General features: G+C 51.4%; 1 protein-coding gene and 1 pseudogene across 1 annotated transcript; both read right to left on the bottom strand.

Moving 5' to 3' along the window:
- Positions 1-424: 424 nt before the first annotated feature.
- On the bottom strand, positions 425-8,019 carry LOC112060908 (mast cell protease 3-like). The gene is made up of 5 exons (XM_065565157.1): positions 7,992-8,019; positions 7,245-7,392; positions 6,501-6,534; positions 1,345-1,608; positions 425-1,163 (listed from the first exon to the last, which is right to left on the bottom strand). The coding sequence occupies exons 1-5, from the start codon at positions 8,017-8,019 to the stop codon at positions 984-986; spliced, it is 654 nt and encodes a 217-aa protein (XP_065421229.1). The 3' UTR covers positions 425-983.
- A 4,005-nt stretch (positions 8,020-12,024) lies between these two features.
- Positions 12,025-15,069, bottom strand: LOC103306961 (mast cell protease 1A-like; annotated as a pseudogene).
- Positions 15,070-18,114: the final 3,045 nt, after the last annotated feature.

Consider the following 18,114-nt stretch of genomic DNA (forward strand, 5'->3'; position numbering starts at 1 on the left):
TTTGGCAGACTAATTTCAGCTTTTCAATTAAAAAAAGCACAACAAATTTTGAAGGAAAGCAAACATTGTCCGTGATTTTTTCTGCTTTTTAAAAACCCTTAGTTTTTAATCCAAAAAAAGTTTTGACGGAAAATATTTGTCCAACCTTTTAATGAGCTTCAGTGCCTTTTAGCATTAGCTGATGCTGAGAACCAGTGATACCTTGTAAAGAAGTTTTCTCAAAACTGGGTTTGTGCCAAGATGCGGAAGGTTTATTTTTCTCAGGGCTGCCCGTGGGGCGTGGAGCAAGTGGGGCAATTTGCCCTGGGCCCCACAGGGGCCCCCACGAGAATATAGTATTGTATAATATTGCAATTTTTTTTATGGAAGGGGCCCCTGAAATTGCTTTGCCCCAGGCCCCCTGAATCTTCTGGGCGGCCCTGGCTTTTGGAATTCCAATTTTCCTTCAAAATTCAAATGGATTTTGTTTCATTTCAAACTGAAATTTTCAATTTGTAGCCAATGTAATTGTTCATTTTCTATCTGACTGAAATTTTGGTACACTTGGATTTGAAAATGTAATTCAGTTCAAATTTTCGTTTCATTTCTTATTGCAATGTTGATTCCTTTCTAAATGAAATTCCCATTTGGACTGTAATTGAAACAGTAGGAGAAGGGGTAAGAAACCTAGCTGGTTTGAGCACACAGCTTGATAAATTCATGAAGGGGATTATATGACATGATTGCAGGGCCTGGAATGGATGATGTTGTATGATCTTATGTTGTATGAAATTTTTCTTTAGTTTCGTACTGAAATTTCATATGGCTTCTAACTTAAAAGTCATTTCCTTTCTAAATGAATTTCCCTTTGAATTCTCATTGGAAGTTTTGTTCAGTTTCTCATTGGAATTTCCTAGTGTTTCTAATGTAACTTCACTTTTGTTTCTAATGTAGAGGTATAGGACAGCAAAGAGTGGGGCTCCATGTGTCAAGCACAGGGTGATTCAGGCATGCAAGGAGAATTCCAGCAGGTCCCAGGTTTGTAGCTTTCCTATCGTTGCCTTTATCCAGGGGATGAACTGGGAGACCCGTGTGTACACTTCAGGAGGGGAAGCGTCATTGGGACCAAAGGAGACGATGCCCTGGGCCACCCTCCCACACACCAGGGGCCCCCCAGAATCGCCCTGTGAAATGAAACCACAAGTTAGATGGATCACATCTGATCAAGTTGCTTCCTTCTGTTGACATAGGTCTGGGACTTCCCTCCCACCCCACCCCAGGCCTAGCTGTCTCCTCACACTGTCTCCTCCCCCTAGTTTGGGCCAGTCTTGGCATTACCTCTCCTAGGGAGAGCATGACACTTACCTGGAAAGATGATTTCCTGCCACGCTGATCCCCTGCACACAGCATGGTCCCAGGTTTATACTGATTGTTAAAGTGCCTACTGCAGACCTTGTCCTCCATCACCTCCAGAACCACCTCCATCAGCACATCTGAGGTGTTCCCAGGGGACACACTCATGTGGCCCCAGCCTGCCACGCTGCACACGGAGCCTGGTATAACTTTGTTCCCATAGCAGGGCAGGGGGATGAGCTGAACCTGGTCACTCAGTCTGGCCTGGTGGGCCAGCTGCCATGGGGAGAGAGGAGAAAAGCACCAAGCTTAGCACCAGGGTCTGAGTCAGAAGTGGGAGAGACACATTTGAACCAGAGCAGAACAGACAGTTTGAGGTCATCATTCAAGTGATGGGGTAGGGGCGGGGCTGGCAAAAGTGTGAGGTCACTGGGGATGTAGTGATGGGATGGGGACAGTGCCTGCAGCAGTGTGATGTCACTGGGGGAGGGGCATGGGATGAGGGCAGTAACTGCAGCAGTGTGAAGTCACTGGGGCTGGGGTGATGGTATGGGGGAGGTACCAGCAGCAGTGTGAGGTCACAGGGGCAGGATTATGGGATGTGGGTGGTACCTGCAGCAGTGTGAGGTTACTGGGAACGGGTGGATGGGATGGGAGCGGTACCTGTAGCAGTGTGAGGTCACTGGGGGTGGGGTGATGGGATGGGGGATAGGTTCCCTCTAAGGTGCATGCCTGAGCGGCCACACAGGAGGCCACCAACGGTCGCACAGGTGTTCACACTGCACTCACAGGTGTGGGGTGTTGGTGATGGGGGAGCTTGGGGCATGCAGGGCTGCGGTGACTCCCCCAGCACCAGGGCTGTGGCACAGCAGGGAGAGATGCCTCTCCCCACTGCCCAACCCTGGGGCTGCAGCAGGGGGAGAGGACTCCCCCAGTCCAGGTGCTTCTGCAGGGAGAGAGGACTGGGGGGAATCCTCTCTCTCTGCTGCAGCCCTGGGGCAGCCTGCACCCCAAACCCCTCATCCCTGGCCCCACCCCAGAGCCCGCACCCCCAGCTGGAGCCCTCACCCACACGCCTCAACCCTCCGCATTCTCATTCTGCACATGGATATTAATAATTAGAGAGAACATTGGATGGGGGTGTGACATTGTACCCCATAATGCTTTAGGGAAATATGCTTATGAATGTAAATATGACATAACTGGAATAAATGTTATGCTACATATGTGATGTAACATATCTCTGCAAAGATTATGATCTACTGAATATATTCATCCTATTTGTATGCATGTATCATTGGCTGTGTACTTGCTTGATTTTAAGTAGCCTTAGTAAGGCATTTGGGCAGCTTCTTTAGAAAGGAATTTGCAAGTTAAGTGCCCAATCAAGAAACACTTAATGGACAATGGATCTTGGAAGGCTCCAATCCACATAAGAAGTCTACTTGAGGACGTTCAAGGTAGCATGTGAACAATGACTATTACCTGTAAGTTCTGAGTCATGCATGGACATGTGACTTGCCCAGGTGACTCAAAAACTCGATCTTGTAGCTGGGATTCTACACGGGAGGGAAGGGAGGGTGTCCACCCACAAGAAAAAGTCTATTTAAACCCCTGGGAGACCCCTCCATTTGGTCTTCAGCTGGCTCAAGAGATAGCCTCTCCACTTCCAAAGGATACCTGAAAGAAACTGAAACAAAGGACAGTAACCACTGGGGGTGTGAGTGATTGCTGGACCCAGACTAGAAGGAGGCTAGTCTGTAAAAGAAGCTTACTGGAACATCTCTGAGGGTGAGATTTCATCTGTAATCACTTTCTTACTGTATTAGGCACAGACTTGTGTGTTTTACTTTATTTTGCTTGGTAATCCACGTTGTTCTGTCTGTTATTACTTGGAACCACTTAAATCCTACTTTTTGTATTTAATAAAATCACTTTTTACTTATTAATTAACCCAGAGTGCAAACAGCTGGGTGCAAACAGCTGTGCATATCTCTCGATCAGTGTTATAGAGGCCGAACAATTTATGAGTTTACCCTGTATAAGCTTTATATAGGGTAAAATGGATTTATTTGGGGTTTGGACCCCATTGGGAGTTGGGTATTTGAATGTTAGAGCTAGGAGCACTTCTTAAGCTGTTTTCAGCTAAGCCTACAGCTGTTAGGGGACGTGGTTCAGACCTGGGTCTGGGTTTGCAGCAGGGTAGCGGGTCTGGCTCAAACCAGGCAGGGCACTGAAGTCCTAAGCTGCCAGGGGAAACAGGCTCTGGGGTAGTCTCAGCACATCAGGTGGCAGCTCCCAAGGGGGTTTCTGTGATCCACCCTCACAGTGGCACAGTCGAGCAGGATCTGTGCATAGCTGATTGCTATGAAATACTGGTAGTTATTTTAAGTGAGTTTTGGGTGTGGTGGCTTGAGAACGAAGTGGTTACTGGTTTGTTGTTTTCTGTTTGCTTATTTTGGGTAAGGGAAATAGGGACAGAAAAGGAAGCAAAATAAGTAAGAGTGAAGATCAGAAGAAGATGGAACTGCACAGGTTGCAAATTGCCCAGAACGGCTGAACAATGGGCACTGGGAAAGTCTCTGTTAACTAAGAAGCCCCTGAACTGAGTGCATCCCAGTTTCAGTGAACTGAAGGTAACTTTCACTCCATGCATCTGAAGAAGTGGGTTTTTTACCCATGAAAGCTTATGCCCAAAATAATCTGTTAGTCTTTAAGATGCCACCCGACTCGTTGTTGTTTTAGTAAACTGAAGAGGGGGTGTAGCCCAGCACAAGAAAGCAGGAAAATGACTACCAGTGAAGCAGCTACTAAACTAGAGCTGTCTAGACTGGAAGCAGAAGAGAAGGCAAAGGCCTGGGAGTTTGAATTGAAACTCAAAGCAGAGGCAACTGCACACAGAAGGGCTCCGGAGGCAGAAACAGCCAGGGAGGAGGCTGCCCACAAGAGAGCTATGAAGGCAGAAGAACCCAGGGACAAAAGAGCTCTGGAGTTAAAAGACAGAGAAATGCAGGCCCAGAAGCATGAACTGGCTGTTAGGGCATTGAAGAGACAAAACCCTCCAGCTGCTGGCTCCACTTCCCCAAAAATCCACAAATGGGATCGACTATGTCCACAGTATGATGAATCAAGTGATATTGCCAAATATTTCATTACCTTTGAGAGATTGTGCACCCTCCCTGAAGATCAAAAGATGACCATATTGATATCAAAATTGACTGGCAGAGCTCTGGACATATTCAATAAGATGCCTATTGATGATGCTTCAAATGATGGTAAATTTAAGGAACTGGTTTTGAAACAGTTTCAGATTACACCTGAAACCTACAGGGTTAAATTCAGGAGTCTTAAGAGGGGATCTGGATTGAGTAATGTGGTTTATGTAAATGAAATGAGAGATTTTGTAGATAAGTGAGTGAGGGGAAAAGGCATTGCAAGCTTTGAAGGAATGTGTGATTTGGTTACTCAGGAACAATTCCTGAATATGTGCAGTGATGATGTAAAACAGTATTTGTGGGACAAAAAGGTGGTGGCAGTGGGAGAATTAGCTAGGTTTGCAGACTCTTATGAGCAAGCACAAGTTGCAATGAAACATAATAACCACTGGCAGAGGGGTACAGGGTTGGGGGAAAGCAGAATCACCGTTTTACCCCTAAGTAAAAGGAGGCTGGATATTCACCTCCCCATTCCCCTGTTACTTGTCCCAAATCTCTTGTACAAGCAGAGGAGCCCAAGAGGTCCTATCATTGTAAGTCCACTGAGCACCTGAGGAATAATTGCCCTTGGCTAAGAGGGAACAGGCAGTAGGCAACACATGAAGCCGCTGCTTTTCAGAGCCAGGCTGCTGCCTCTTTCCACACAGGATTTGTAAAATTGCTTCCACACAACCAAGCAGTGAACATATGCATGCTGTTAAACTTAATGGGAAAGTACTTGTTAGATTGAGAGATACGGGTGCTGAGATTTCTGTGGTCAGGAGCGACCTGATCCAGGAGAAGGATTTGTTGCCAGGGAAAATAGTAGAATTAGGACTGGTGGGAGGTTACAAAGTCCTTGCATCTTTAGCTAAAGTACACATGCAAACTAGTGATTTGCAGGCTGACCTGACTGTTGCAACAGTGGCACACAATTTTGCACCGTTTCTGCTGGGGAATGATTTCTTTAATGTGGCAGAATCTGTCCCAGGGCTGGTTAGCAGTGAGAAGGAATCTTGTGCTAAAAGCCCTGGGGGGTGGGGGGGATGAAGTCACATGGACTGCTGGGGGAATAGGAGGGTGTCTTTTAGATTCCTCGTAGCAGTAAAGAATGCGGCTTGGGGGGCAGGGATGGTTGTAACCAGTTCCTGTAGCCCCAGGGAGGGGCTGGACGAAACCAGCTCCTGTCCAGTGATCATCTGCCCGGGGGAGGGGGATGTACCACCTTGTAGCAGGGAGGGCATCCCAGCTGTTGACTGCCAGGAAGTTGCAGGAGGTCAGCAGGGGACAGGGCCTGCCCTGGGGTGCACAGAGACATGTATCCCAAAGGTGGAAATTGGGGTCCTGGTGACCGCTGCAGTGGGAACAGACTCCAAGGACTCTGTGGCTGGAAGCAAACCCAACCTGAGTGAAAAAGGGGGAGGGGGGATTTTGCTGGCCAGTGAAGTGTCTGTCATAGCTGGTAGCTGTGAGCCCACAGCCAGACCAGGGTCACCTTCCCTTTTGGGGGACACAGGAGTGTCTGACCCAGAGGGAAGCTCAGAGAGGGAAGTCTAGATGGAAGGTGAGAGGGGACGGAGAGCCTGCCCACCTTTTGTAGGGAGGTTCTTTCCCAGGAGGAGGGTGAAAAATCTGCATTTAAAATGCCAGACTCCTCTCCTGTGGATCAGGGTTTAAGGGAAAACTGGGGGTCAGATCTCTTGGAGGGGAGCAGCCCCCCAGCTAACATTTTGGGAGCAGAGAGTGGGGTATCCAAGGGGATATTACCCATCCGAAGCACCCCATTGAAAGATGTTGTTCTTGCTATGCTTGGCACATCAGGTGGCAGTCCCCAAGGGGGTTTCTGTGATCCAACCTGTCATGGGGGGTGGTAACTTCAGCAGTGTGAGGTCATGGGGGGTGGGGTGATGGGACAGGGACGGTACCTACAGCAGTAAGAGGTCAGTGGGGTGGGTGATGGGATGGAGGCCGTACCTGCAGCAGCATGATGTCATTGTTACAGGTGTCTCTGTTGTATCATGGGTGCAGGATATGGCACCTCACAGGTATTTTCTGTTGGCTCCATTCCCGTTTTCTAATGTTATGGGCTCCCAACGTGACAGTGATCTAGCTGAGAAAGCAATACATGGGGTGTTAGGGGCAGGAGCGTAGGCGAGGTGGGGGATGGGCACACGAGGGTCTGACTCATGAACAGTGACATGGAGGGGACAGGGCAGCCTGGGGCTCTCGGGCCAAGATATCAGATTCAGGTTTCCAGAACAGGAGATTGGCTGGCTCTGGGGTTGGGGGGCACAGAATGGAACAAGAAGCCTTTCCCCTCTACAGGGCACCGGCCTCAGCACAAAACACCTGCCCTATGGCGATGGGGTCCCAGGCTCTGTCTCTACCAGCCCCTTATGCTGCTTCACTCTTCATTGTCCTCCCGGCCTCTGGATCTCAGCTCCCATCCAGCCCAGTGACCCCTCCCCGGCATGATCCAGAACCGTCCTACGGGTGTGTCTTTCCCTCCCCTGCTCTGACAATCGACCTGACCCCAGCTGGCGTCTTTTCCATGGTTTGCAGAGCCCCTAGAGACATGTCAATGCCCCCTGACAGATCAGACCCCTGGGCTCTGTTCTCCCAGCCTGTCCTACTAACTGCTCCTTCCCTGCAACCTACCACAGCACCAAAGCCCTAACGCCCGACGTGCCCCGACATCCCCAGCACAGAGGCGCTTACTCTCCATTGCAGTGAGCGGCTGTCAGCACGAAGTTCTCCGCCACCAGGAACCCTCCACAGAGAAACCTCTTGTCTCCAGGTCGTATTTCCAGATAGGCCATGTAGGGCCTGGAGTGGGGCTTCGCTTTCTTTCCTCCGATGATCTCACCTGAGGGTGGGAGGGGGGGAGATCAGGTTGATACAAAGAGCCCCATCATCTCCCTGGGCCTGCCAGGGACCGAGTTCCCCATCCCAAAGGGGAGTCCCCACAGCCTCAACCCATCCCCTGTGATGGTCTCCCTGGAGGATCCCTGTTCCTGGAACCCTGCCCCCTCATCAGCTCTGCTCCAGACTGGACACCCCATGGGGCCAGGAGGTGAATCTAAAGCTTTGCCCTTGCTGGGTGGAGAATAGGTGCCAAACACCCAGGGAATGGGTCAATAATCTCACTGCCTTGAGTTAATGGCATTCAGGGCCAAGATCCTCCCAGATTAGGCCAGGCAAACCCCAAAAGGGCACTGACAATCTTACTGGCTGAATTTCCTTCTGTCAGGTTCCAGCCCCCTGTGCAATGCTGCTCCCTGTGTACTTCCGGTGTTGTCAATGCCGTGGGTAAAGAGACAGGGAGAGATCCTTTGGGGCATCTGCTCACCCTTCTTATAGCTGTTTCTCCTCTACAAGAATCATCACCCACTGAGCAGGAGACAGAAAGTGGGTGAACAGGAACCCCAAACTGTTTCTTTGTCAAGATGTAAATTTTTCACCCACCTCCTCCATCCTGCTCAAGAATGGCCATATCATCATGTGATAGTCCAGTTGATTACATTGGCTGAGGCATCGGCTAGTCATTTGTCTCTGGGGAACTGGTTTGTGGCTGCTTCCCAGATTTGGAACATGTCTTAGTAACACCATACAGTAGAATATTATAACTTTAGCTGCCACAAATATTTTACCAGGACAGTAATGATCAGCGAATTATGAGGTTTTAGATGATATCTCACAAGACATGCTTTGTATAAATGCAATCATAGTCCTGTAAAGGGGGTGATCATAGGGGTACAGACTGTCACAGCATCCACTGAGTCCCCATCCCTGAGACCCCCCATTCACCCCAAAATCCCAGGGGGCCCTGATCCCAGCCATACTCACCAGCCCAAGCCCTGGGGGGCAGGAGAAAGGCCATGGGGAGCAGGAGCAAGATCTATACCTTCATATTTGGAGTCAGTGCAGGGATGGTGCATCTGCCTCAGGCCTGGGGGTTTTATAGACTGGGGGGCAGGAAACCTCAGGGTCGCCCACACACTCATCTAAATGCAGGGCTCAGATGTTTCAGTTTCCAACCACAGCCAACCTCATGAGGTGAGGGGAAGGACAAGCCGTGCATCAGCCGGGGATCCTAGACAGCTGGCTAGATACTGCATGGCTGTGTCCCTACACAGCTGTATGGATGCTGCCTATCTGGGTCTCTGCACAGCTGGATTGATGATGCACCACTGAATGGAGAGGACCCCAGTTGACAGCATGTCACAGGGGTTAAAAGGCCCCATGTCTAATTCCCCACCTCCCACTGAGCCAGCCAATCCCCTGCTGTGGGGCTGGATCAGAGCTGGCACCCCCAAAAGGGGAAAAGCCCCACATCCAATTTCCCATCCCATGATCCAGCCAGTCCCCCTCCCTAGGGCCTTTCTGCACTACACTCAGGGTCCGTGGAGTCATTGTCTGCTCTGCCAGGGCTGGACAGGGCAGTTCGGTGGGAAGAGAGGAGAAGAGTTTCCATAGCAGACCCACGAGGAAATCCCACACCAGCGCCTCATACAACCTCTACTGAAATTAATGGACTCCCCTCCCCTCCCTCCTGGGGACTGGGGCCAATGGACCCCTCCCCGCTTCCCCAAAGGAGAGAAACTAACCCTAGGAGCAGGCGGGATGAGAAAGCCTTTCCTGAGCTGCAGGCCACTAGCAGAACATGAGGGGTTTGTCTCCCTCTACTGGCCTGTCCATGTAACAGGATAAGAGTCTACTATAGCTAGTGGAGCTCTTCCTTTAGACTCCCCTTCAAGCTACAAAGATTGTCCTAATGTCTAACCTCAATCTCCCTTGCTGCCGATTAACCCATCTCTTCTTGTCCTGCCTTCACTGGACATGGAGAACCATTGATCTGCATCCCCTTTAGAACAGCGCTTCACATATTGGACAACTGTTCTCAGATCCCCCCTCTGTCTTATTTCCTCAAGACTCAACACGCTCAGTTTTTTTCACCTCTCCTCCTAGGGCGGGTTTTCAAAACCTTTTCCAGACTCATTGTTTTAACACCAGGTTCAAACTGCCCCAAACCAAGAGGCGGGAGGTGTCATTGGAAACCGGACAATTATTTTGGTAGCTTGCCATGTTGTTGTAGCCATGTCGGTCCCAGGATATTAGAGAGACAAGGTGGGAGAGGGGATAGCTTTTATTCACATGTGTTCAGGAAAGGGACCGGCTTTGACTTGTGTTTAGCTTGGGCATGCTGGAGAACTTTTCCCAGATCAAAAGTAGAGATCTGTGTCAAGCTCATCTCTTGCATGAGAGAGGCATGTGTGTATGGGGATAGGTGGATGGCAGCGTGGCGAGACCCAGACAAACAGATATGGGTGTGGATTGATAGGTAGATGGGGCTGGGGATAGAAAGATAGATGAATGGGGATGGATAGATATATGGAGATAGATGGATGGGGGTGGGGATTGATAGACAGCTATATGGATGGAAACAGGTGGATGGGGATGGATAGATGGGGATGTAGATGAATGGAGATTAGATAGAGAGATAGATAGAGATGGGACTAGATAGATGGAAAGATGGACGGGGATGGATGAATGGACATGGGGCTAGATAGACGGATAGATGGCTGGGATAGATGGATGGATGGGGATTGGCTAGAGAGATAGATCAGGACAGGTTTGATCAATGGATGGGGATAGATGGATGGATGAGGATTGGCTAGAGAGATAGATCAGGACAGGATCGATCAGTGGATGGGGATAGATGGATGGATGGGGATTGGCTAGAGAGAGAGATCAGGACAGGATCGATCAATGGATGGAGTGGGTGGATTGGGAGGGGGATGGGGATAGATGGATGGATGAGGATGCCAAGAGGCAGATCAATTTTTTGTCACTAGAATCGTTTCAAACCTGTCGCACTTTTGTCCCGGGCGTTGCCCCTCTGGAGTCAGGACAGCTGATTGCTGAGGCTGCTTTTATCCTTGGAATTCCCTTTGCATCTCTGTCCCAGCAGGCAGGGACTCCTCCAGCCCTGAGGGGGTTAATTCCCCCTGGCACCCACCAGAGCCTCAGTCTTACTCCGGTGGGAATTCTGCGGCACTGCGCATTGCACAATTTGCACAGAAATTAATGTTTGCACAGAATTTTCCCTCCCCGCGCCTCAGAAATGGGCTGCAAAGCCGCTGGCCTCCACAAGGGGCCGCTGGACCCCGCAGAGCCCAGCTTGCACGTGGAGGACACTGCCCGGGGGAGGGGGAGGGAGCTGGAGGGTTCCCGCAGCTGCAGTTCTCAGCACGCCCTGGAGGAAGGCAGCTGCAGGCAGGAAACTCCATACAAGCCCCGTACCCAGCATCAGACTGTCTCTCCCTTTGGATCCCTGGGCTCTGGGGGGGAGAGGATGGGGGTGTCTGCGCTGGGTAGGGACCCACAGCAGGGGTTTGGGGGTTGGGGGTGCAGAAGTCTGGGTTTTGGCAGGAGGGGGAGGGGGCAGAGAAACAGGAACTGGGTTGTCGTAGGGATTTCTTTAACTCTCTACTGCTGGGGATTTTTGTGTCTCCGTATTGTTACAGATAGACATACTGCCACATACTTTGAAATAAATTACCAAAATAATTGAAACTGGTGTGATTCTATTTTGTTATTTTGACAAAGAAAATATGCAGAAGTTTGAAATATTGTGCACAGAATTCCCCCAGGAGTGTGACATTCTGCATGAAATCACTGAACCCAGGTGTCCTACGTCCCAGCCTAGCGCATTGACCACAATCCCAGCCTTCCCCTGTAGGAGTTAATTCCCTCCTGGCCCTGGCAGATGCAGCAGCTGCTCTGGATTTTGAGGCTCATGTTGATCGCTCATTCCTGGAATAACTTTTCTTGGTAACTTCATTTTTATTCATTGCTGGCTACAAAGCAGCGAGTGGAATGCAGCAGGCCACGCAGCAGGGCAGGGCAGGGGAAGTGGGAAGGAAGTGATCAGCGTGGAGGATTGATCTGCAATCAGTTCAGCATGGCCTTCGCTGAGTTCCCTTCCTGCTTGCCTTGCCAACACTGGGAACAGGTGTTTGGAACGGGAAAAGTGGCCCCACAGCGGGAACCAACATGTGGGAAAGGCCCAGTGAGGACAGGGCAGACTGCAGTTTTAACATGACTTAGCAGGTCAGGTAATGATGAGGATCGCCCATAAATGGTCACTCGACCGGCTGTAACAGCGAAGAGCTACAAACCACTGGGTCTTCCCCAGGATTTGGCTCGTGTCCATTACCCCGGGGGAAATAAACCAACTGTTTCCCTAGCAAAGAGGCAGCCTAAGGGTTGGGATTCCCAAGGGAGCCGAGAGGAGCTGGCCTTGAACCCAGCTCCTAACTCCCCTAGGCTCCCTGCATTGATGCTCATGGGATGGGCGCTGCCTGAGCAGAGCGATGGCTGGGCGGGATTCAGCCTGCAGGGTCGCAGCCCTTCTGCAAAGCAGGGCCTATGTCTGGGCCTCTCCAAAGGACAGAAGCGGCGCAGCTCCGGCCCGTGCAGTGATTTCTGGAGCGGCTCAGGGCTGCAGCCTCTTCATCATCTCCTGTATCCAGGGGATGAAGGTGGAGACACTTGTATACACCCCGGGGGGAATCCCACCCTCAGATCCCCAAGAGATGATGTCCTGGGCTGTCTGACCACACATCAGGGGGCCCCCAGAGTCGCCCTGCGAAATGAAACAAGCCACAGATGGAGAACAGCTCACGGAGTCATTTCCAGCTGATGAGGAGCTCAGTGATGCCCCCCGTGCAGCTGGCTTCAGTGTCCCCCCAGTCTCTGATTGGTCCCCCCACAGCCCAGCTGGTTTCAATGCCCCACCCACTCCCCTGTCCAGCTGCTCTCTGCCTCCCCCTGAGAAAAGACAAGTTATTTTCCCATTCATTTGTACAGCACCTAGCGCAGTGGGGCCTGATCCCCGATAGCCACATGTAGGCTCGACTGCAACACATCAAGGGAGCTTGAAGCCAGGAACAGATTTACCTTTGCAGAGTCTTTGCCTTTCTCTGGATCCTCCCCCCCTCCCCCCACACATCATTGTGAAGGTGTTATGGTGATGATACATGCACTTGTCATCTTCCAGCACCTCCACATCCACTTCCTGGAGTGTGGTGGCCTGGGTTAAATTATTCCGTGCTACAGTCCTGCCCCAACCAGCGACACTGCACATGGCTCCTGCCTCTACTGTCTCATTGGCACAGGGCAAGTCAATGGTTTTCACCCGTCTATTCAGCTTGTCTCTCTTCACCAGCTGAGACACAAGAACGATGAAGATCAACGTGAGGGTCGCACTCAAGAACACAGAGACACCCTAATCCCCAGCAAAACCCATAACCATGGTCTCTGTGGGGGTGGGGCAATGGGATGAAACCAGCCAAAATGGGCTGGGCTATCCCCTAATAATCTAACCCAGTTGCCATAGCAACACAAGATTCTATTATCATGACAACCAAATACACAACAGAGGCAGTACCTGCAGCAGCATGATGTCATTGTTATGGGGCTTTTTGTCGTATTGCGGGTGAGGTATCCAGTGGCACACGGGGATCTTTTGTCGTTTCCATTCCCATAGTCTTATGTTATGGGCTCCCAGCTTGACGATAATCTCGCTGTAAAAGCCAAGAACAATCCATGGGGTGTCAGGGGCAGGAGTTTATGTGAGGTGGGGGATGGGCACATGTGAGTCTGTCACATGAACAGTGATACGGAGGGGACAGGGCAGCCTGGGGATCTCAGGCCATGATCCCAGACTCATCTGTTGCCCTGGAAAATGTATATACCACTATACACATTGCCAGCTGTGATCCAGCCCCAGGGCTCGGGACTTGCTGACTTAAGGGGCAAGAGGGAATGGCACGAGGGGCCTCTCCCCACTAGAGGGCACCGTTTGTGGCACAAAGTCCCTGCCCAGTGGTGTTGGGGTCCCAGCCTATGTCTCCCCCAGCCCCTTGTGCTGTTCCCCTGAGCTCCTTCACTCCCCACTGTCCTCCCAGCCCCTGGATCTCAGCTCCCCTGCACCCCAGCTAGATCCACACAGGGGTCTATACTCAGCTCCCCCCAGCCCAGAGCCATCCTGGGGCTGTGAGCCCCTCCCTGCCCCAATCTGGGCAATGGGCCACACCCCAGCTGGGCCGTAGTTCCATTGATTTACCCAGCGCTGGAGCTGGACCATGGTTTGCAGAGGCCCCTACAGACACACCAATGCCCCGTGAGCAGATCAGACCTCTGGGCTCTGCTCTCCCAGCCTGTCGCACTAACTGCTCCTTCCCTGCAACCTACAACAGTGCCAGGATTCCTGACTCCCCCATCACCTGCTAACACCCGACCTGCCCCGACATCCCCAGCACAGAGGCGCTTACTCTCCATTGCAGTGAGCAGCCGTCAGCACGAAGTTCTCCGCCACCAGGAACCCTCCACAGATGTACTTCCTGTTTCCATGTCTTATAGACAGATAGGCGATGTAGGGTCTGGAGTGGGGCTTCGCTTTCTTTCCCCGCAATGATCTCACCTGGGTGGGAGACCAGGTTCATATAAAGAGCCCCATCGTCTCCCTGAGCTGGGCAGGGACCGAGCTCCCCATCCCGAAGGGGAGTCCCCACAACCTCAACCCACCCACTGCAATGCTCTTCTTGTGGGATGCCTGTGCCTGGTACTCTGCCCCCCTCATCAGCTCTGCTCAGACTGGACAACCCCTGGGGCCGAAGGGTAAATCTAAAGCTCTGACCTTGCTGGGTGGAGAATCAGTACCAAACGCACCGGGAGTGGGTCAGTAATTACACAGCTGTAAGATAATGACATTGGGGATCCATGTCACCCCAGATTGGATCAGGTATCCCCCAGATGGGCACTGACAATCTTATTGGCTGAATTTCCTTCTGGCAGGATCCTTCCCCCAATCCAATGGTGCTTCCTTTGTTCGTCCAGTTTTGTGAATGTAATGGGTAGAGAGAAAGGGAGAGATCATTTGGGGCCGCTTCTCCCCCTTCTAGTTCCTTCTCTTCCTCGAGAAACATCTCTAGCTGGGTTTGAGGAAACAGAAACTCTGTAGACAGGAACCCCAAGCTCTTTGTTCATCAAGATGTAACATTTTTCACCCATATCCTCTTTCCTGACAAAGAATGGCCACTTAACCAGGTGACGGCCCATTTGATTTTGTTGACACATAGCTGAGGCATCGGCTAGCCTTTTGTCTCTGGTGAACTGGTTTGTGACTACTCTCCAGACTTGGAACATGTTTTAGTAACACCCTACAGTAGAATCTTATAACTTTCAATGCCACACATATTTTACCAGGACAATAATGATCAGCAAATTATGAGTTGTTAGATGATCCCTCACAAGATGTGCTCTGTATAAAAGCAATCATAGTCCTGTAAAAGGGGGGATCATAGGGGTACAGACTATCACAGGCCCCTAGATACCACCCACTGAAGCCAATCCCTGAGACCCCCCCATTTAACGCAAAATCCCAAGGGCCCCCGAGCCCAACTGTACTTACCAGCCCAAGTCCTGGGGGGGGCAGGAGAAAGGCCATGGGGAGCAGAAGCAAGATCTGTAAGTGCATGTTTGCAGTCAGAACTGGGATGGTGCATCTGCCTCAGGCCTGGGGACTTTATAAACTCATTTTGAGGAGATCAGGGAGGGAGGAAACCTCAGGGTCACCCACACACTCATCTAAATGCAGGACTCAGGTGTCTGAGTTTTCAACCACAGCCAACCATATGGGCTGGGGGAAGGACAGGCTGTACGACAGCCGTGCGTCCCGCACAGCTGGCTGGATACTGCATGGCTGGGTCCCTGCACAGCTGGATGGATGATGCATCACTGGATGGAAACGACCTCGGAGGAGAATGTTTCGCAGGATCCAGTGCTGATCTGGGTGCCAGCTCACAGCTGTGCACATCTGGGGCTCTTACTCACCTGGCCTCATCCTTGCTCAGCTCCCTGCCCGTGTCTCTGTGGTGGCGGCTGTGGATGACAGCAACTTATGTCGGTGGGGAGCATAGGAACCTGGCCCTTTGATCTTTCTCAGGGTGGCCCAGTCGTTAGCAGGGTGGGGCTGAGCAAAGCAGCCATCGGCCCCAATCACAGCAACTGTGGCAGGAGGGTTTCTGAGAAGCCCCCACCTGAGTGTGTGACCATGCGAAGGGGATGTTGCAGCCTGTGGGATGCCATATAACTGGGAGCTATGTCTGTGCAGCACCAGAGGGGAAATAACAGAGCAGAGGCAGGGATAGAACCCAGGAGTCCTGACTCTCAGACCCCCCCACTCTAACCACTAGACCCCACTGCCCTCCCAAAGTCAGGGATAGTTAGTGCCAACCAGTGACGTGTTCACTGTCCCTTACAAGCCACTCTGGTCTCAGACCTGACAAACTCACTACACCTGAGGCACTGCTTCCCTGGTATTTACCCCTGAAGGGTGGGGTTTGAGGGCTCTACTGAAAGCTGATAACTCGACAAGCCTCGTGCTCACTGTGAGATGTGCCTACAGGTACTAGTTCAGGGATAATGTCTCTACCCTGACACCTATGGCTAATGCCACTGGGCTTGTAGAGATATCCAGGGAATCACGTGGCTCGGTGACAGCCCATTCACATGGGAGAGAGCTGTGAGCCCTCCCTGGCTAGCCAGAGATGGACTACGCAATGTGACGCTGGCAGACCCAGGCAGATGGCATTAGCTAAGAACTAACAGACTCATAGCTGGAGACGAAACCTATTCACGTGTGTGTTCGTTTAACTCAAAATAGGGATGAGTCTTACAAGAGCCCATTTAGTGCTCAGACTCTGCAATGCTTGGAAGTTGCTGCCTGCATTAACCTCATGTGCAATGTCTCTATTCCAGGCCACAGGTGCCGACTCTGTGGGTGCTCCAGGGCTGGAGCACCCACAGAGAAAAATTAGTGGGTGCTCAGCATCCACTAGGGTGACCAGACAGCAAATGTGAAAAATCGGGATGGGGGTGGGAGGTAATAGACACCTATATAAGACAAAGCCCCAAATATTGGGACTGTCCCTATAAAATCGGGACATCTGGTCACCCTAGTACCCACCGGCAGCCAAGCTCCCCCATCTCCTCCCTCCCTCCAGCGCCTCTCGCTCACCGCCAGCCCTGCTGATCAACTCCTCCCCCTCCATCCCAGCGCCTCCCGTCCACCGCAAACATCTGTTTTGCAGCATGCAGGAGGCTCTGGGAGGGATGGGGCAGAAAGAGGCAGGGGTGGGAAGAAGTGGGGCAGGGGCGGGGACTTAGGGGAAGGGGTGGAGTGGGGGCGGGAGCTGGGGCGGGGGCGGTCAAGCATCCCCCGGCTAGAGGGGAAGTCGGTGCCTATGTTCCAGGCTATGGGAAACATGTACGTTTTGCTTTATAACATTGAAAGTGTTTGCTCTGAAATTGGGGACCAGGCCAGATTCCAGGCCTCAGCTCAGATGCTGCAGCATTAACTGAGCTTTTGTATCCCATTCCCTGACCCCTGAGCAGCCAGTCCCCTGGAGCCCATACCCAGATGGGGAAAGCCCCATCTCACATTCCCCATTATCACGGACAGCACAGGCAGATGCAAATAGAGTGGCTGGATCCTAGTCATTTGTTATTCCTATTGCCCTGGTCTGGGCAGCTCAGACTGCCAGGTTTAACAGCTGAGTGGCTGAGGCTCCCCTCCCCTAGATGACAGAGATCCAGGAGGGAAGGAAACACTCACAGGGATGGGATTTCAGAAAACTCTGTGTTGATTCCAGACAAGGCCGGCTCCAGCCTTTTTGCCGCCCCAAGCGGCGAAGAGAAAGAAAAAAAAGAAAAAAAAAGCCACGATCGGCCGCACTTCGGTGGCTACTCTACCGCGCCGCTTCATTCTTCGGCGGCGGGTCCTTCCCTCCGAGAGGGACTGAGGGACCCGCCGCCGAATTGCCACAGAAGACCTGGACGTGCCGCCTCTTTCCATTGGTCACCCCAAGCACCTGCTTCCTGCGTTGGTGCCTGGAGCCAGCCCTGATTCCAGAGGCCACAAACTACCATGTGAAATTAACAAGTAAAGAAGGCAGATGGAGGGAGGAGAGGGGACTTAACTATCCAGACATATGATGGAAAAGTGATGGGCAAGATACAACATTTCCTGTAAGTGTTAGACCTTTCTCTGCTAGACTGAAGAAGCTATTATTAAATATTTGTTCCCCATGTAGGTACTTATAGACTGTAATCATGTCACCCCTTAACCTTCTCTTTGTTAAGCTAAATAGATGGAGCTTCTTGAGTCTATCACTCAAAGGCAGGTTTCCAATCCTTTAATCATTCTCATGGCTCTTCTCTGAGCCCTCTCCAACTTATTACCATCCTTCTTGAATTCTGGGCCCCTGATCTGAGCACAGGGTTCCAGCGACAGTCACACCAGGACCAAATCCAGAGGTAAAATAACCTCTGTGCTCCTACTCGAGATTCCCCTGTTTATGCATCCCAGGATCACACTGGATCTTTTGGCCACAGCGTCTCACTGGGAGCTCATGTTCACCTTGACCCCCACATCTTTCGCAGAATCCCTACTTCCCAGGAGACAGTCTGTAAATATGGCCAATGTTCTTTGTTCCTAGAGGTATACATTGAGCTATATTAA

The sequence above is a fragment of the Chrysemys picta genome, chromosome 13 (genome assembly GCF_011386835.1).
Source record: "Chrysemys picta bellii isolate R12L10 chromosome 13, ASM1138683v2, whole genome shotgun sequence".
Taxonomy (NCBI): Eukaryota; Metazoa; Chordata; order Testudines; family Emydidae; genus Chrysemys; species Chrysemys picta.